Raw genomic sequence first — 20,723 nt, forward strand, 5'->3', positions numbered from 1 at the left:
AATATAATCTGAGATGCTGGTGACATAATTAAATAAAACAAATAAATAAATTCTCATTACAGTAATATTTAAATTCTTAAAATTGATATGAGTATACAAAGAAAATGTTTACTGCCAGTTCTTTTATTTTTAAGACTGCCCAGCGTGTATACAGATTAACTGAGGTAGAAAAAAGTTGCTGGATAATTGAAGTAGACACACAAATAAAAAAAAAACATAACAAAGCCAAAGTTCTGATGAATTATAATGCAATTTTTGAGTACCCTTCAAACAAAATAAAAAAGTAAGTTCTCTTAATATCATTACATACATTAGTACTGTATTTACTGTTTTCTTCTGTGTTAACATCACATATGCACATTGAAGAATGCTGTTATTTATTTAGTGTTCTGTCTGGCGACAGGTCCATATGAACAGGATCCTTCCATCCTTTTCTCGGACTGGGACCTGTTCATATACGTTCTTGGCAGATGATCCAGAAGTGGTTTGCCATTGCCTTCTTCTGTGTGTGAATGGAGTAATTGTTGGGATGCCACGGAGGAAAACTCCGTGTTGCCTAGACCACGGCCTTGCCCAACACAAGTTATAAATTCGGGCACCTCCGGGAATCGAACCCGGGACCCCAGGCTTACAAGGCTAGTGTTCTGACCGCTAGACCACCGTGGTGTGCTGTTATTACCTGTTAATTTTTGTTCACTCCAGAGGAAAAGTCTACAGGGATCATACATTTAAAACTCTGAAGAAGAATAACCAATCATTTCAAGTTTTAAATTCATCAATGCAGTATAACCTTTTGAACCCCCCACCCCAAGAAAAAACATCTACAAATAAACTCTGATTTTAAATTCTTTCCCACATTCACAAATCATTTAGTCTAAGATAAGAAACTGATGGGATCATACCCGCCCAAGAGATCAGCACTATCACTCTGCTGATTCATGTTGATCACAATGAGATGATGACCTGTCTTCTCCGCCAGGTATTGAACTGCCGATGTTTTACCGGTGCCCGTCTCTCCAACAAGCAATACAGGCTCCATCCACGCTACACAACACGCCACTCGCTCAAGCAAGCACGCAGCTGGACGGGTGAAGCAGAAACTTGATCCACCTGCAGCACTGAAACGCAGGAATATGTTGTTATTCAAACAATGTTAAATTTGAAAATTTCAGAGCTCATTAGTGACATAAAAGAAATACTATAAGAACAAAGTTCTTAAACACGGCTGTCTTCTGAGTTGTTGCACCGTGTAATTGGTGATTACAAGACTGTGGAATCCCAATCTGAGAAAAGCATGGACCTTGTTAGGCAAAAAGTTCTGGACTGAATAACAAATATAAAAAGAAAGGACACATAACATTCATTTCTAATTAAAATGAATTGCCTGATCCTGTGAACATTAAACACGCTCAACAAACGTCTTTGTTTAAAGGTGGCGACTGACTTGTAACATTTACTCGTAATGTAACATTCGCGGCGAGCATGTTACATTACACCACAACTGATGAGGCGCATCGAATGCTCGTTTTGAACGCTCGGCTCGACTGTGCTCCATTCATTTCATTCAATATGTCGGACGTGGAGGTTGTGTTATCTTTGTTTCATTTAATACGCTACTGTTATCTAAAGAACTCGTGAATGCTCGTTACGACGCCGCTCGACTGACTGACTGACTTGTAATGTAACACTCAAAGGGATTCGCGAAAAAACCGACAACACGATGGAGCGCCCGCGAGCGTGAGCGGCTCGCATCGAGCGGCTCCGTTCGCTGTCTTCACTTGTGTAATGTTCGATTTGTAACACGTTACATTACAGGCAAATGTTACAAATCAGTCGCCACCTTAAGAATCATTCAGCATGAGCCAATAAACGTAATAGTGCTCCTAACAAAGAACAGGGACCTTGAAACAAAAAAGTTAGAGGGGCACAAAAATAAGGAACAAGTCCTAAACAATTTGCACTGCTTTCTTATAACAATAAAATTGGTATCAGAGACTGAGCGTTCTTTTCTGCCTCCAAGAAGATCAAACTGCAATATTTCTTAGACCATTATGCCGGACTGTAAAGTGAAAATCTAAAACTGAGTACATTCAAATTAAGAAGGGCTCCTCACTTAGAAATATTTTAATGTTAACAAATTCTTTCACAATTTAAAATTAACTGGAAGTTTTAATTTCTTTCATATTATTTTAGAAGAAAACAACAGCAACAGAAATGCTTGCTGTTGACGTCAACTTACCTTTCTAACACTGTCACAGCATTCGTATGTCGGGGCAATGAAACCCTTCCTGCCGTGAAGCGCAATGGAGTTATCATTACAGTTGGTTTATAACTGTTGCAGAAATAATCTGCTTTGGTCTTTACTATACCAAGACACGCTCCAATAGATTCAGCTAACTTCAATCTTTTATCTGCAAAATTAAAAACAATTTCAAAAATAAACTGTTTAGAAGTTCTTTACAAACAACTTCTACAGTTTCAACTAAAATCAATAAACTCTTTCTATGCAGTCTTTGTGTTCATTACATACGCAAACATGTATTTTGAATTATTCTTCAATGCACAGGTAAAAATATATTATTATATTTATTTAGTGTTCTGTCTGACGACAGGTCCATGTGAACAGGATCCTTCCATCCTTTTCTCGGACTGGGACCTGTTCATATACGTTCTTGGCAGATGATCCAGAAGTGGTTTGCCATTGCCTTCTTCTGTGTGTGAATGGAGTAATTGTTGGGATGCCACGGAGAAACCGGTATGGGTACATCTATTCATTCTTAACATTCTAGTGTTTGTTTGGAGCTCACAGCTTAAAATTTGTAGTAAATACAATAACTGATTTCTTGATCTTGACACCAACTGATCTGCATCTGCCCTATCTCTTCCTTTAATAAAACAGTCTGCATTTAAAAGGTTAATCTTCAACATACCTGGATTTATGACACTACAACAGAAGATATCTATAGCATCTTGGAAGACTTTGAGAGCCGACTCCTGAGATGATACATCAAAACCTTCAACTGATCTTGTGCACCATTTTATCAAATCCCTAATAAATAAATAAAAGAATTAATTCATTTTACACATTATATGTGCATGTAATAATCAATGTCTTCCGTCCCATCACTGAACACAACTTTGCATTGATTCATTGTCACTGATACCTTGTCGATGTTAATCGTCGGCCAACTCCAGGAGTCCTAACATCTGGGATACTTCCCTCACAGCTTTCTTTATCATGTTCAGATTCGAGCTGTAGAGTTGAACTGTGATTCCCAACTGAGAACAAGAGGAAAACTTGCACAATGCGACCTGCGATTGTCTTCAGCAGGGGAAACTGAAATAAAAGAAAAAAAGAACTGATTGTGATATTCTGGATTACGATGTCATGCAGTATTGGATGCGGCAACTACCTAAAAGACTACAGTCCACATTTTCACCACTATCAAACCCTCAAATTCTGTGAAAAATATAATTCAATGGTGGCTCAAATTTTAACTTAAAAGACAACATAAAATCCTCTTCTTAATTCCAGCTTATAAATTTTGCCCATTTTTTATCCAGATTTTGTTTCAGTATTCATATTACTGAGAAATGTCATGATTATATTTACAGTCAACTGAGCTACAGAAATAGCAGGAAAGTAACTTTATTTATACAAAGAAAACAATAAAATTATATTGACGCATCATATTGTAAAAATAATTAATATATTATTAACTGTAGTAATTGTTTGATAAAAATTCTCTACTGTTCCAAACAATATCGGATCATTCCACAACCTACGAGAGCCTGACAAAAAGAACACAAATATAGAAACACTAGCTGTGACATCACCAGGAAGACAATAGTCCCAGTTTGACAGCTGACCTTGACAACATGCACAAAGATATTGGTGGTGGAATCACACGCCAATGTTAAAGTGTTATGACAATAATGTTGGATACAACCATACAAAGACATTAGATACGAGGTGCGATCAGAAAGTTTCAAGACTGCGCCTATAAAAACCCGTACACTTATCTCAGGTATTAAATTCATCCATCACCCTCGAAGTAGTTCCCCTGGGAGTGAACACAACGATCCCAGCGCCGCTGCCAAGCCTGGAAGCATCCCTGGAAATCTTTCTTTGTCAGCCTGTCAAGCACCATCTGCGATTCTGCCTGAATCTCTTCTATCGTCTCAAATCTCCTTCCCTTTAGCTGAATTTTCATCTTTGGGAAGAGGAAGAAGTCACACGGAGCTAAATCTGGCGAATAAGGAGGGTGCGGGATGATGGCCATGGTGTTTGTGGCCAAAAACTGCCAAACTTTGAGGGCTGTGTGCGCTGGCGCGTTGTCATGATGCGTCGCATGTGGAGTTCTTCCTTTAGAATCAGTTGACAGGTCCCATAGCCTATCCCAACAATGTCGCAACAAGTCGTTGATGGTACGACGTCGATCTTCGTGAATGGCGTTGTGCTCGAAGATGGTCGTCCAGAACGCTCGTCATCATCGACAGAGGTTCGGCCATTTTTAAAACGTGAATGCCACACAAAAGTTTGTGCGCGACCCATTGCGGACTCCCCAAATGCTTGCTTTAGCATTTCATATGTTTCCGTAGCCGTTTTGGCGAGTCTCTGGCAAAATTTGATGCACACGCCATTCCGAAATCGCAGGAGGGTCGGTGTAATGCACTACCAAAACGCCCGTAACTAAGAAACAAATGCTAATTCGATGATGCCGGCTGGCACACTGATTCACTATGAATGTAGGCCGCACCCCCTAGCGGCAGAAGCTCGTCCTACTTCCGGTTCGCCCTCTATTGACACAGTCTGGAAACCTTCTGATCGCACCTCGTATAACAGTGGGAACACTTTTCATTAATAAATGTCCATAGGTTTTCGTGGCTGGAGTTGAATGCGTAACTTCAGCTTTTGGGTATAAGTCACGTCAAATTTTTGGTGTTGACTAACATTTCAGGAAACACTGCAGTTGTTATTTGAAACACAGCTGTTACCCAAAAGCTGAAGTTATACAAATGTCCAGGGCCATTTATCTTCAGAGAGTTGTTTAAAATTAGCTCTTCGTTTATGTGAGTTTTCCAGGAATGTACAACACTGCACTGTGCAGCAAAAGTGGTCTGTTTCTCTCGACAAAAAAGATTAAATAACATATTTCACTGTGATGCAACATGAGCAGTAACAGATTACTCACCATAGTTTCCACAATCTCGATGAGTTCCTGTCTTGATAGTGGTTCAATATTAATCTGTACCCAGTGTTTCTCAAGGAAAGCAGCGGAAACAAAATGTTGAATGTGGAAACCACTCAAATTTGGCAACAACCTACAAAGAATAAAACTGTTTACTCATATTCCATGCATATAGACACATGGGTGTCCAATCGGTAAGAAAGGGATTTTACGATGCTGCATCTTAATGACCAATAAAGACAATTATTTATTATATTATTTATTATTTATTTAGTGTTCTGTCTGACGACAGGTCCATATGAACAGGATCCTTCCATCCTTTTCTCTTCTCGGACTGGGACCTGTTCATATACGTTCTTGGCAGATGATCCAGAAGTGGTTTGCCATTGCCTTCTTCTGTGTGTGAATAGAGTAATTGTTGGGATGATACGGAGGAAAACTCCGTGTTGCCTAGACCACGGCCTTGCCCAACACAAGTTATAAATTCGGGCACCGCCAGGAATCGAACCCGAGACCCCAGGATTACAAGGCCAGCGTTCTAACCGCTAGACCACCGTGGCGGTAATAAAGACAATAATCAACATTAAATTAATAAATTATACATAATGCAAAGAGTTCATGATAGCAAAGTGGTATCATGTTCTTCTGCGTCCAGCACTGCTCGTTTGACACACATGGTAGGCGTCCTCAGTAGGATGGAGATTCTGCAAGTGCAAGTACAGTGTGGCTTGATGTCACCTGATTTTAACGCCCCTTGAATTCCGCCTTTTCAGTCGTATCAAAAATGTAATCTATGGATCGCTGGAGATGTTACTGCTGTCACACCATACATGTTGAGCCACATGACATGAAATCAAGTAAAGGCTGGATATATGCTGTGTCACTATGGGAACCCACGTAGAAATTTAGTAGCGACATCTCTTTGAGATAATGTGTAAGATTTGAAGTTTTCACAGTGACTGAATGCGCTGATGATGGAGGCAGAGACAATCCCCAGTATGTTAGATTACAACGCTATTCTCACATGAATGACTGAGAAGACTTTGGTATCTTTCAAACAAACTTAATTTGTGTTTAATGCTGTTAATCTCTCACAAATTAATAAGTTGTAGCATCATAAAATCATGGAGTCACTGACTGGAGAGCTAGGATAGTAAATTTTCCATTGGCAAATAACAATAACAACAACAGTTGTGGCGGTGAAAATATTGCTTTTTTTTTCAACTACATGAAGAACAGTATCACACTGTTTACATTATCTTTGGACCATGGGAAGTATGCATAATGCAAGAGAACTACATTGAGGTTTTACATGTTCCTTTGAACATTAGTTTCAAATTTAAGAATCTGTCTGAATCTCACCTTCCATAGTAGTGTGTCAACTTTAAATGTCCCACAAGCAGTTACCAAAGCAAAATTTCTATGTTTTTGCAACTCCTTCAGTTAAAATGGTCATATTTAAATAATTTATAAACAAATTAATATGCAACAAATAGCATTATGAAGATTTAAAAGCATAAGATATTTGTACACAGCTATGTTTTATTCTGTTTAAAATTTTAAAAGGAATATAAGTTATTATAATTACTAAAAAAACTTGCTAAATATGAAGGTATGCCGTGCACCTCAGCCTTGCACATGTCAAACTGGTAATGCAGTCTCATGCAACGCTGTACAATTTAGGACAACTTTGGTTTAGAGTTAATTCATCATTTAGACTACGGCTTCACAACGCTATTGCAATGGAATCCATCTCAACTAACACACTTTCTGAAATTTTAGTTTTTTTTAAATTCATAGCTCGCAAATGTGATTAGGTACTTCTCTACTACAGGCATAATCAGTAAGAAAATAGTACAGGATTAAGCATGACATGCGACAACTGACTTCTCTGTTTACCGTTTCGTAACGAAGAGTTGAAAGCCTGGAGCAACTTTCACACAGTCTTTGTAGCCAGGCACAGACAGTGTTCCAGTCTCCACAAGCGAAGCCAAAACAGTCGCAACATCGGCAGCAGCTGAGTCTACGTCCTCTAGAAGGATCCAACATCCAGCAATCACAGCCTATGGGTAGAATGCATTATAAAACTACCAATTATAACTATGTCACTATCTGCTGAAAAGTCCTTTTGCACTTTCTAAAGTAGGCTTACACCGAATACAAAACATCATTTGCACACCCACGTCACTACACGCAGCTCATCGTGTAGTAGTCACTGTGCCCTAAGTGCCTAAGTGTAGACATGAAGTGCACAGTAAGTTCAGAGTTGTGACTGAACAGTCACGGAAGACACACGATGGATTCCGTGTCATGCTCCTAACCGTGGGTGCCTGTGATAGCCAAGCTCAAATTAAATCATGGAAATACGCTCAACAATTTACTGAACATCATCAACCAGTCACTACATGATTAGAGCAGTGTCTTCAGCAGACAGGAAATATTAAACCTCCTGCAAGTCGCAATGCATATCATCCATGCATGTCAACCGCTGAAAATACCGTAACTACTACAGTGGAACAAGAACCTTGGAGCAGATCAATAAGTATTCATCGCCCTGATAACGGAGGTAGCAAGGACCTCTGAAATGGTGGTAAACTTCTACTAGACTATATGGTATTACAACTTTGTACTCACCGCCATGAACACCTAAAATCCTGAGTCAATTGAATAAAAATTTTCTTGGATATTATCCATCGTCTAGTAAATATAAAACGTAAAACGACGTTTCGGAGATGGGACTCTATCTCCGTCTTCAGGTTCCTACACAGTTGGGCCCACTAGATAGAGCTAATCCCTATCTCCGGTTTTACGTTTTATATTTACTAGACGATGGATAATATCCAAGAAAATTTTTATTCAATTGACTCTTCACCATCGTCAAGAAGTTTTAGATCTGATATATCTAAAATCCTACATATTTTAAGGTTACCTTTAATACCACTTTAGGGTGTGATATCTTGTATAGTTATTCACTTCCGCACAAACATTTTGCTTTTCTAAACTTCACATCAAACATTTATACACATGAGGCAACGACAATATTACAGAGGAACAGGTCATTCTTTCACAAAATAATATCCCTTGTAAACACATAAATCAATACATCAGAGCTTCCTCCATCATCTATGAAAATTTGACTGAATTTATGATATCTCTAGGAAATATAAGCAACTATATGTCACTTGTTCAATTTTATCAGTCTAATCACAATAAAATATTATTATTAAATATTAAAATTATTACAATTATTACAATTAACATTTAAATATTTAAAATATATTAAAATGTATTAAAATGATGCTCTTTATCGACATGTTCGATTTTAATACATTTTAATATATTTTAAATATTTAAATGTTAATTGTAATAATTTCAATATTTTAATATTTAATAATAATATTTTATTGTGATTAGACTGATAAAATTGAACAAGTATATATTCAACACAATATGATGCAACATTATCATCTCAACTATATAAACATATTTGACACTGACAGCAAAAGATAACAAAAACATTGTTCAACGTGCTTGGCAGTAAACATGTTAACATGGAACACTTTTTCGATGAACACTTGCAATTACAAGATAATATTTTTACAGCACGTAACCACATGAATTTGGCGCTGGGATAATTTGCAGATTTTGTTGTACGGGTCAATGAATTAATTAAAAAAAACAATCGTGCCCTTCCTCACCTGTGTTAGAACACCTGGCTGCCACACAAATTCACCAGGAACATCGGTACATCGATAAGATCCCAGTAACATCTTGCTGTCAGTTTGGTCACCCAACTGAACTTTCAAGTAATAAGGTGCAGTGTTACGACCTAAATGGAAAGGAGTTATATTACACCTGTGACGACGATAGTAACACAACTCAGAATTGACAGCACTGTACATAATTTTCCAGCCAGGTACCTGTTAACAATGCTAAATGTTCTACCAAAGATGTCTTCCCTGAACCCACAGGTCCTTGAAGACATATTGCTCTACCAGACGCCACAGCCAAAGCCAAACTCTTCAGATTTCCAAGTGTCGAGTTAACAGGAACGAGGCAGCCTCTTTTGTCCTGCAAAATAAATTTGCATACTTCCTATAATAATACACATTTCTGGAATATCCATAAGAATGATAAATCATATAACATAACAACATCGTAACAAGGAACAGAGCAGTACGTGCTGATGGGTGTATCTTGTAAAGAGAAGAAACAGAAAGCTTCATACAACTTTCAGGAACCATGGAAGGACAAGACAAAGTTACCTACAGATAGAAATCAGGACTTAAGGAAAAATCACAATCTGAGATTTGAGGCTCTCACGGTGGAGAAACCGGTGGCTGTGGTCTTCTGGCGCCATGTAGTCATTTATTACCAACATTTCAGGAATGTAATGCCACATTTTCAGGCAGCGTTTCTCAATTCAGACACCGAAGAAAATGTCCTGCAGGAGGACTAAAGCCGAAGTTATTGTAACAGGAGTTTTGGCTCCTGCCTCTGCTGATGATTCTTTAGGAAGTCTACTTACTGTCCACAGATCACAAGAAAATCCCTGGTGTGGTGCGGGGGGAATGTTTACTGCCTGGTGGACTAGAGGGCTCCTATTGGTGGGAAGTGTGATACGTCAGAGTTTAAGGCTACTACACACAGACTGAAAACATCAAGCAGTTAAGAGTAGCGTGTAGTGAGCGCACTTTTAATGTGTTCTGCGGGTGTTGCGATAATATTCTAGATTAAATCGCTGTGCCGCTGTGAGGTAATCTTAAAGCTGTACCCATTAGAACACATGAAAGCCTGTCGTCTGTTGTTCGTTCGGTGGTTGTGGAACGAATGCTTTTAGGATGGGTCGTCACTCACCGCAAAATCTTGCGCATGCGCGTATAACGAATTTCTAGCAGGGATTTTCTCCTGGTCTGCGGACTGTACACACATGATAGAAACAGAGGAGGAACTAAGACCCTACTTTTCAACAGCAAGAGATGCATCCAGCCTTAGTAGTTCCAGTATGTTCCCAGTGACAATAAAATTCTGGATACAACAAAATCATACGCAAAATCGATAGCTCGATTTTATTGTGATTTTCAAGAATCTGCTGCGGCCAAGCAAATCAACTAATAAGCACTGGTGTTGTGTCTCTGAAGTCCAATTAAAATTTTATAGAAAGACACTACTACAGCAACTCAATTAATAGTATTCTCAAGCTTAAACTGGACCAGTGTGTGTACATGTGTATGCGTGCGTGTCTGTGAATTTGAAGTTTTGTCACTTCGTTAGCAAGTAAAACAGTATCAGTTAAGACAGCATTAGAAATAATCCGAATGGTGCTGTGTTATGGATTATTGCAGAATTGCACATACAATTTAGACAGAAACTGATACAGCACCTGAAGATGACCATTCAGGTCAAAATGCATTGTGAATTCTTGTACTTTATTTTTAATCATATTTATGATATATTCAAAACATACCCAAACCAGCACAACACACAAAACTATTCTTTTTCATTATGATCATGTCATTTATATCTGACTTCTTTAACTACCAATAAAAAATATGATTACTTTATTTCAGAGTAAAATTACATCTTTATATAAAAATATTACACTGTTAACACATACCTGACTTTCAGGATTGAACACAGGCAACTGAATCCCCGAAACAGACACAATTACTTTTGAAACGCGACAGACATTTTCATTTGAAGATGACTTCCTTTTCCAAGCATCTTCTTTTACGCTATCGTAGTTTGGCTGAGAACTGTCAAATCTGATTGTACAAGCTCTAACAGCTTTAGGAGACAAATGTGCAGCCATAAAAGCTTGTCTTTGTGTATCTGTCATACCAGTAACATCAGCAATACATTGGCAAGCCAGCCTGAAACACCAAATATCAAACCAAGTGATTCCACAATTATACTGCTCAAATTTCTTCAACAAGGTTTACAACACAGAATACATTTAAATTACAAAGAGCTGGCAGTGAGGGATCAGAGAAGCAGTTGTGGTTTCATCCGGCTCAGGATAGGGACCAGCGGCGGCCTCTTGTGAACATGGTAATGAATCTTCAGGTTCCATAAAATGTTGGTAATTTCTTGAGCGGCTGAGTGACTTGGCTTCTCAGGAAGGACTCAACTCTAAAGGGGGCTTCACACGGAGTCGTGGACCTGGCGAGAACACGACAAAGAGGACCGGGCGAGAACACGACCAAGAGGACCGGAAGTCGTGCTCACTACCGAGTGGGAACTAGTCGTCGTTGCACAGTTGGTAGTATACGACCTTGAAGACAGCGGTCGTAACCACTCCGGCATGTTGGAGTGATCACGACCAAGTCATTCGTGTGCCATTTTGAAGCACCGTGACTCTGAAGGCGAGAAGAAACATTTGCAAAGTCAGGTGGGAACTGGAGACGGGCGTTATTAAGCAGGTCGTGTGACTCACTCAAATAGAGTAGTGTTCTCGCCTGGTCCTCGACTCCGTGTGAACCCCCCTTAAGGAGTGGGTGAGCAAGCAAGTAAGTATGTAAGCAAACACACTGAATAATGGTTACTGATACAATTTCAAATTCTACTTGTGCTTGACGTTAGAGAAACTTACCAGCATATAAAGTCATCTTTGTGTCCCACATACATCTTAATAAAATCAGACCAGTTCCAACATTGTCTAAAATAGTCACTTGAAACATGAAGAAAGCTATAACAGGACTGAACAATCTCCAAATCTGTCACAATAATGGCATCTGATGTCTTCTTTGATGAAAACTTCCTTTTCTTTGACAAACTTGTGGCTGCAGAATAAACTTTCATATCGTGGAACGGAGATGGGTTGTTTTCGAAATACTTCAAGGAAAACCTACAGAAAGGAATAATGGCTTACTAAAGTTTTCATCAATCAAACAAGAATAATACATATCATTAATACTTGAACCAAGAGATATACGATCGAATATTTCTGTCTTCTGGGTTGTTGCGCTGTGTAGTCCGGTCAATGTTAACCAAAGTTTCAGAGGTCATACTGCCTCCGTCATCAGGGCGATGAATATGGAATATGTAATAATCATTGAACACCATCATGTACGTAAATATTTTAAGCTGTAGTATATAAAATCGTGCAAATTTATTCACACTCCACCAACATGTGTTATCTTAGATGGAATCAGGAAAAAAATATGATAAAAATAAAACTGTAAAAATGCTTAGAAATTAAATTCTCAATCACGAAATTCTTCATTCTACACAAATAAAATACATGCATCAAAAATAAGGCAGCCTCTGTTACAGATGGTCCAGATTAGTGAGGTCTTATTGTTAAGAGATTAATGTGTGAGATTCAACTTGAAACTGAAACTAACATTTCAGTGCGATAGCACTTAATATCCTCAAAAGTTCACAAATGCCAACTTTCTCTCTGATCTCCTTTCCTTTACAGCAACAGTATAATTTCTTGTCTTGTGTTATTTAACACTTTGAGCCTGACAGTTATGCCAATACTATGTCTCATTTAGCCAAGATGCAGAGACTGTACTAGCAGAATCTTAAAAAATTATTTGAATAAAAATTTCCTTGGATATTATCCATCGTCTAGTAAAATATAAAATATAAAACGTAAAACGACGTTTCGGAGATGGGACTCTATCTCCGTCTTCAGGTTCCTACACAGTTGGGCCCACTAGATGGAGCTGATCCCTATCTCCGGAGATATTCAAATGACTCTTCACCATCGTCAAGAAGTTTTAGATTTGATATACTTAAAAAATCACCTTAGTTTTAAATGTAAAATCAACATGAACTCTGCAGTGTTCGACAAATCAATACCTCTAGTACTAGACCTCCTTTGATGTTCTAAGTCTCACCTAAAGTGGATAGACATAAAACAGGAGTCAACAAATGAGACCGAATGTTGTCAACTGCTCATTTCAAAGCAGACCTGTGATGTGGTAGAAAAATCTGTTCCATTTTCTGGACTCCTCATTGGCAAATTCCCACATTCTACACTGCAAAACATCCAATGAAAAGCTAAGATCTTTAGAATAGCATGGAATAAGGGCTGATGCATAACGTGGGAAGAAAAACTGCAGAAAAGTCTCCAGCAAGTGCTGCAGGCAGAATCCATTTTGTTTGCAGAATCCTTGCAACAGAATCCATTTTTATGATTGCTATCTTTTGGGATGTTATACAATGCAGTCTGGAAGTTACTGACCAAGGCAAAGAGATCAGGAGACTCATCACCCTGATGATAGATGTAGTAAGCTCCTCTGAAATGCCAGTCAATGTCTTATTTATTATTTTTATTTATTTAGTGTTCTGTCTGACGACAGGTCCATATGAACAGGATCCTTCCATCCTTTTCTCGGACTGGGACCTGTTCATATACGTTCTTGGCAGATGATCCAGAAGTGGTTTGCCATTGCCTTCTTCTGTGTGTGAATGGAGAAACCGGGGAAGCCCCCGGAGGAAAACTCCGTGTTGCCTAGACCACGGCCTTGCCCAGCACAAGTTATAAATTCGGGCACCGCCGGCAATCGAACCCGAGACCCCAGGATTACAAGGCCAGCGTTCTAACCGCTAGACCACCGTGGCAGGTAGTCAATGTCTACCAACATATAAAGTGATATATCCCATATGACAGCTCTTTTCGTAATCATAGCCATGAGAACCTCACATTATTTAATTTCCCAGTCACATTCAGAGGAAGTTTAAACAAAGAAATATAATTACCACTGTCTTTCACATAAAATCTCATCTAACATAAACAGAAGTCACAAAATATTTTGTGCAGCCCTTTACCTGATGGCATCTGGATGAAAACTGACCAATTTTCCCAAAGCAACACACATCTGTTTGTGAAGATGACTTTGATCTTCGGATGTTAACGTGCTGTTCCTTCTCCTGTCTTCTCCAAGTAGAAGGAGTTCCAACACAAGATGTGGAAGAAATCGTGCAACAGCCAGAGTACAATCTGGTGTAAGAAGACTCTCAGACAAGGCAGTCATTACTGCCTCCATATCAGATTCTGCAAATCTCTGAAAGTGAAACCACATTCTGTAATCCTACATCTACTTCAAGAAACATTTGCTTTTCAAGTACAAAATACTGCATGGACCCAATCATGATAAAATCCATATTGATTTTGGCCACACGGTGATTCTTCCTGTCAGATTTAGCTTAGTTTGATCTATAGTCATGTTGTTAAGTTAGTTCCCATAATTTATAAGATATTGTAGATGCGTCATATTGTGATTTATATAGTATTAAAAATATATTAAAATTAGCCGTCAATCACAATATAATTAAAAGATTAAAATATCATTTTACGTTCCCTATCGAGTACTCGATTTACATGTGGAACATACACAACATGTTTCGGCTATATATAGCCATCATCTGGTGTTATGTATATAAACTTTTCACTGAATTACTGATTTTACTGATTTTTAATGATTTTTCTTATGATGTTCTAACCTGTGATACTACAATGAATGAAGAAACAATATAAAGGACAAGAACATCATAAGAAAAATCATTAAAAATCAGTAAAATCAGTAATTCAGTGAAAAGTTTATATACATAACACCAGATGATGGCTATATATAGCCGAAACATGTTGTGTATGTTCCACATGTAAATCGAGTACTCGATAGGGAACGTAAAATGATATTTTAATCTTTTAATTATATTGTGATTGACGGCTAATTTTAATATATTTTTAATCCCATAATTTAGCTTAATAAGATCCACATCATATTCTGTACCATTACCCAACTGTTCTTACAATTTAGCAATGAACTGTAATTAAGAAATTCAACATGTCAATGAAATAATGACCAGATGATGCAGTCTCTTTTGGAATAAATGAATAAACTCCTCTACTACAGCAGACTGCAAGCACTGGCTTTTGTTTCATTTCCATATGGCTATGTCACATAAATATTATGTACTAGAACTGTGAGGAAAAATTTCACATGGGCCATTCTCAGGTTGCAGATGGAGGATATAGCATCTAGATATGGAAGGTAGCTGAAAACAGAATAAATAAGTAGCTGTGAACAGCCAGCAATTAGTGGTCTTCAAACTTGCAGGTTTTGGCTGGGAGCCTAATAAACTCTCATCAAATTAATCATGCTACAAAATATTAGTGAATCATACTAGAACAGTTTCTTTAGCATCACGTTATAAATGGAAAAGGATATAAGACTTTAAACTTGAAATGTTACGCGTCTCCATCTGGCAGATTCCTTGAAATTGGTAGCAAAGAATTTAAGTATAAATAAGATGTAGCAGGAATAAAGAAGACCAAAGGAATAGAACCAGGAAAAGAAAATTATAATAGTCACTTGGGGACAAGTTTCAATACACATCAGAGTATAATATCAGCAATTAAGAAGGCAGATTGTTACTGAAAGGGTGTTCCTCAGAAAGTCTGTTAAAGTGGTTGAATCATTATATTAATATTACGTTAAACAGTGTCCTTGTCTGAGATTATACAAAATGTTTGGAAGTTGGCTCTACTTCCATCTTCAGGTGACTAGTTATAATTACACAGATTTTATTTTAATTTCCTATATTTAGGATTAGTGGACCAAACCTGACCTAGACATTACCATACAAGGTCCCGGTTTTGAACCCAACCTTTGGAATTATTAGTAAAATAATAAATACTTTTAAAAATCCATCAGTATAATCATAAACTTGAATACAGGACTAAAACAAACTCCTGAAACTGAGAGCACATAATTCCTCCCCATATAGAACGTAACGTTTCGCCTCCTGCTTTGATCAGTACCCGGGAATTTATTCAGTTCTCACAGCAGAAAACTTGCGTCCTTTAAATATGTATCAAGTTACTTTGATATGTAAAGTATACTTAAAACATGGATGTAATTGCTGTAACGATCTGGTAAAAAGTATTCTATTCGTGTTACACGATTTACAGCCTTGACTTTGAAAGGATCTATAAAATATAAATAAATTCTGCTGTCTTCTGCTGCACTCAAACACCAGCTACTAGTATGCAACTACAATATTCAACAAGCTTTTCTAACCTTAAGAGACAAGTATTTCCCAAATTTTGTGCGGAATACATCATTATGACCGCACAGCTCTCGCAGACAATCCATAAATGTAGATTCCAACGTAGTATCCATGCTTCACTCTATTATTATATCACGCTTCGACAAAATGAGCACAAACTAAAAGAATACAATTTCAAACAAAAACCGCTAGAACCATGCTACAACCATGTTTATGGTTGCATCCATGACGTACGAAACCTTCCTGAGCAACACGTGCTAGACCCGGTGCTCACCATGTACATGATTATGAAACACTGTAACCTCGACGCCATTCATTGGAAACATATGTGCTGCCATCTATCATTGTCATTGCTATAATAACACGACCGGCAGTGTGTTTGCAATTTGTGATACGTGTAATATTACCTACTGCTACGTTAGTTTCAGCCAATAATTCAATAAAGTCCTTAAATCTTGCATACCGTGTAGTGTATTTGAATATAATTGGAATATAAATTGTGCATACAAACAACAGACGGCACAACCACGGTTCACCGTAGACCAGCAACGGCCATCAGACCAGTGGACCAACAGCTACAATACACCAACTCCCGTGCAACAAACAGCCAGTGAAGTGTTACAAAATATGGTTTTGTAAAGAACTTACCCTTATGCTCTGCTAAACCCATGATTTTTTTTTGTTTATATTATATGAATTAACTTGTTTTTGTGCCACTGTTGATGACCTCTTGAGGTCGAAACGCGTTTGACATTAGTTTCCTACATAGTGTAAAAAGTTGTTTGTATGCACATTTTATGATCAATAAAGTACGCCCATTTCTTTCGCTTGGTATGAGATCGTTCGTGTCTTATAATAGACCTGTGACGTCAGAATCATGAGCTTTAGTTGAGGAGCACGCGCTCAGGTAGCTGTAGAATGCTAGTCACATCCAATCAGGCCTTCCTATAATGTACATGTTAGAATACACATTGCACAACATGATCAGTAGAGTATTAAGGGAGAGTGTTGTACCTTGGAACAAATTTTTGTTGTTACTTTTTTTCTTTGGGTTTGGAGAGCTCTATTATTTTCCTTATGTGTTGTTATTATGGATTATTTTGTATTAAACAGTGGTATATTCTATCTCTTTTTAACTTTCTGCATATTATATATGTCTAGGTTAACGTAATGAGCACCATTGGGAAGCCTCGCATATTTTGTATTACAGCCAGTGTTAATTAAACACATACACAAGTATTATGAAATGCAAACATCCTTGAAAAAGAAAAACATTACAAATGCATATACATTGTTTCATTCTAGAATGTTTCTACCATTAAAATCATTGGCCAACAACAACTTGTACTTAGTTTCAAAACACATTACAGATGACAGGCGGATACAGTACACTTCATACTGCCATCTAGTAAAGAAATACGTAACCCTTTACAGATAAACTACTCTAACCTAATTCCTTCATTACGTTTTCATCAATATCCATTTTCTTTATATTTAAAAATAATTATATCCTTTATGTTTAACACAAAATTTAATTTTATAACAAAAGACAGTGTTTAAAGACGGTCTGGTATTTGTTTACTCTATTAAATTCCTCATTGTTAGAACATCGGGTTTTTATTCCGTTGTCGCAGTCCCATTGCCTATTCGAACATTGTTACGCATTGTTGAAGCTTGTTTACTAGTGAAACCAAGGAAACGTCTAAGATAGAAACACTTGAGCTCAAACACAGCTGAAGTGAGGACGTCTGAGCGATACACGAATAACTCACTGGAAATATAAATCTTCAGGAGGTAAGTGAAGACTTAAATTTTATTTATGGAGTATATATAGGTAAGTAACTGATAACAGACAATCTTGAATAATATAATATAATACAATTTAATATTAATTTTAATTTTTTCACAAAGTCTACGTTTGATTTTCCAAACCCTGTCAGCCATATTTCTGACTAAAATTATGTTTTGAGTCATTCATCTGCAAAATTATGATTGCATCCAACTTCGCAGCTAAATATATGATGCATATATTAAGTGTAGAGAATTATTCTGTCGTTATGAGCCATACAATCACTTGTTTTAATCTTTCAGATGGAAAATAACTTCGCACTTAGTGCTAATACCTACGAAATCGTCCACACCTACGATGTAACTGATTCAATCCAACTGCTGTTTACGATTTTCTTTATCTGTTGGTTGTTAAGAAATTTATTTCGAAAAACGTAAGTACACTTGTATATTGCTTCAAACATTTATGATGGTAAATAGACGTTTTGAATTCCGAAAATATTTTGCTAAGAGACGAAAAAAATTACGATTCTTTATATTTCACGATATGAAAACGTCTAAATTTAAAGAGTTATAAAATTCTATACGTAAAATGAGGACCGCCTTTAGGGGATTAAAATAATGGCCAGGTTGCGTATCTATAATCTGGATTGAGCACGCAACTCCGAAACGTCGGTCCACCTCTTAAGACTATACGACTGAATGTCAAATACAGCTGAAAAATATCCCATCTAAATTCGTCTATATGAAATTAATCTTAAACTTAAATGAAATTGACTGTAATTTCAATATTAGATTTTTGTATTTTGAAAACATTTCGGGTAATTACTTTAAAACTATCAGTTTCAATGCGTCCGTAGTGAAACTGGCTGAGAGATCCCGCCATCACACGCGTACAATAATCTCCTTTATCTCTGTGACCTCCTCTGTGTTACAGGATTACCCGTAATACACGAGTGGATCCCAGATATATCTACACAGATATCAGCCACAATTTCATCATGATAGTAGTTCATGAACAGTGTCCACACGACCATCAGCGCCACACCACGCATCAGTAGAAACAAATATAATCCACGCAGAAGAAACCTAGAGAGTTCTCTCTCGGACTCCGAGAAGCCGCCCTGGCCTACAACCTTGAGGTCCATTTTCAGCCGGTGGACGACCGAAATTAACCAGTCCCTCGGAGGTCCTTCAGGCCATCAAGCGACTCAAGGTTGGTAAGGCTCCGGGCCCCAACGGTATACCTCAATGACATAACCTCAACGTCCCGCCACGTCGAGTTACCGCAGTACGCGGATGACACGGCTCTAGTAGCCCAACGCTTCTCGTCAGTTATCTGGAGGCCTACATCTGTAGACTGGACCTCTGGCTCAGGGCCTGGAGGAGTGTTATCAACGTCTCGAAGAGCACCGCGGTTCTCTTAGTTTAGACTAGAAGACGCATCCAACAGCCCAGAGCAGTGCAGCCGATCCATGATGGATTACGCATGCCCGATCTGGAGGTCAGCTGCCAGGTCCGGAAGCTACAAGTGTTTCAATCCAAGTGTCTTCGCTTTGCGACTAACGCGCCTTGGTACGTTAGTAACAGGAGGATTTGGAGATCCCGCTCTTTGCCGATCACGTCAGAGCACTGATTGAGAGAATTGACTCGAGGTTAGCTGGTGTGGGGAACCCCTTAGTCCGGCAACTAGGTAGGCACTCGTGCCGAACGAGGGCTGTCAGAGGTCACCCAAGGCCAGCCGAGACTGCCTAGGCAGGGACGGAGTCCTGCGCATGCGCAGGACTCCGTCCTTAGTTTGCGTTTTGGTTGGTTGGTTGACCGAGAGAGTAACTGCCATCTGTTGAGACAAGCAGCAACAATAATGTATGTTTTAATAAAATAAAATACTTGTTAAATTTCCGTATTTTTCTTTCATTTTTGCACATTATTCATAGACTTCAGTACCCAGAAATGTTAGCTGTTATGTGTTTTTAAAATCTAGTTTTCAATTCATTGTCGCAGTCCCATTGTCCGTTCGTACGTTGTTACAAACTGTTTGCTGGCGTTACCAAGTAAACGCCTACGATAGAAGCAGTTGAGATGAACAGAGCTCGAGAGGATGACTGAACGAAAACTACCAAAACACACGTAGCAACGTTTCTTGAACTCTCTGCATATTATATATGTCTTGGTTAACGTAATGAACACCATTGGGAAGCCTCGCATATTTTGTATTACAGCCAGTGTTAATTAAACTCATACACGAGTATTATGAAATGCATACGTCCTTGGTTTTATTCTAAATATTTCCTTTATACATGCTTTACAATTGAGATAATTTTGAATAAGACTTTGCTTATTCAATTTGAATTAGTTACGCTTAAAATGGGTCTGTGGTAGATGAACGTAAGGTAATGTAATGTAAAGTAATGTAATGAAATGTAATGTTTTATAGGTAACAATGCCAAGTAAACAGAAGACGTTTCCTAGATAACCATTGTTTATTTGTTGATAAACAGATAAACACATTTTCATGGCGCTTTTTTGCGAAATGACCCTTCCGTATAGACGTATTTACGTCAAAAAGATTACAAATGCTAATCCATTGTTTCATTCCGTCATGTTTCTACAATTAAAATCAATGGCCAACAACAACTTGCACTTAGTTTCAAAATCAGTTACAGATGTCAGGGTGACACATCACGCTACTTACTGCCATCTAGTGAAAGAAGTTGA

The 20,723-nt window shown here is 38.0% G+C and overlaps 1 protein-coding gene and 1 long non-coding RNA gene across 2 annotated transcripts in view; one reads left to right on the forward strand and one right to left on the reverse strand.

Moving 5' to 3' along the window:
• Positions 1-16,491, reverse strand: part of LOC110831388 (midasin) — a 293,633-nt gene extending 277,142 nt beyond the window's left edge. The window contains exons 1-12 of the mRNA XM_087347454.1: positions 16,229-16,491; positions 13,974-14,209; positions 11,785-12,039; positions 10,810-11,065; positions 9,113-9,263; positions 8,891-9,021; positions 7,092-7,255; positions 5,196-5,325; positions 3,165-3,337; positions 2,931-3,049; positions 2,240-2,411; positions 903-1,118 (exon numbers count right to left, since the gene is read on the reverse strand). Of these exons, the coding sequence (XP_087203580.1) occupies positions 903-1,118; positions 2,240-2,411; positions 2,931-3,049; positions 3,165-3,337; positions 5,196-5,325; positions 7,092-7,255; positions 8,891-9,021; positions 9,113-9,263; positions 10,810-11,065; positions 11,785-12,039; positions 13,974-14,209; positions 16,229-16,330 (2,105 nt within the window). The 5' untranslated portion in view covers positions 16,331-16,491. The remainder of the gene's footprint in view (positions 1-902; positions 1,119-2,239; positions 2,412-2,930; positions 3,050-3,164; positions 3,338-5,195; positions 5,326-7,091; positions 7,256-8,890; positions 9,022-9,112; positions 9,264-10,809; positions 11,066-11,784; positions 12,040-13,973; positions 14,210-16,228) is intronic.
• A 1,399-nt stretch (positions 16,492-17,890) lies between these two features.
• Positions 17,891-19,907, forward strand: LOC110831406 (uncharacterized). Its single transcript, XR_002543581.2, has 3 exons — positions 17,891-18,011; positions 18,309-18,439; positions 18,943-19,907. It is a non-coding gene; the product is annotated as an uncharacterized LOC110831406 (long non-coding RNA).
• The last annotated feature ends 816 nt before the right edge of the window (positions 19,908-20,723 follow it).

Source organism: Zootermopsis nevadensis, unplaced genomic scaffold (assembly GCF_977971745.1).
Source record: "Zootermopsis nevadensis isolate Lab colony 2312 unplaced genomic scaffold, Znev_1.0 Znev_ptg000011l, whole genome shotgun sequence".
NCBI classification, from domain to species: domain Eukaryota; kingdom Metazoa; phylum Arthropoda; class Insecta; order Blattodea; family Termopsidae; genus Zootermopsis; species Zootermopsis nevadensis.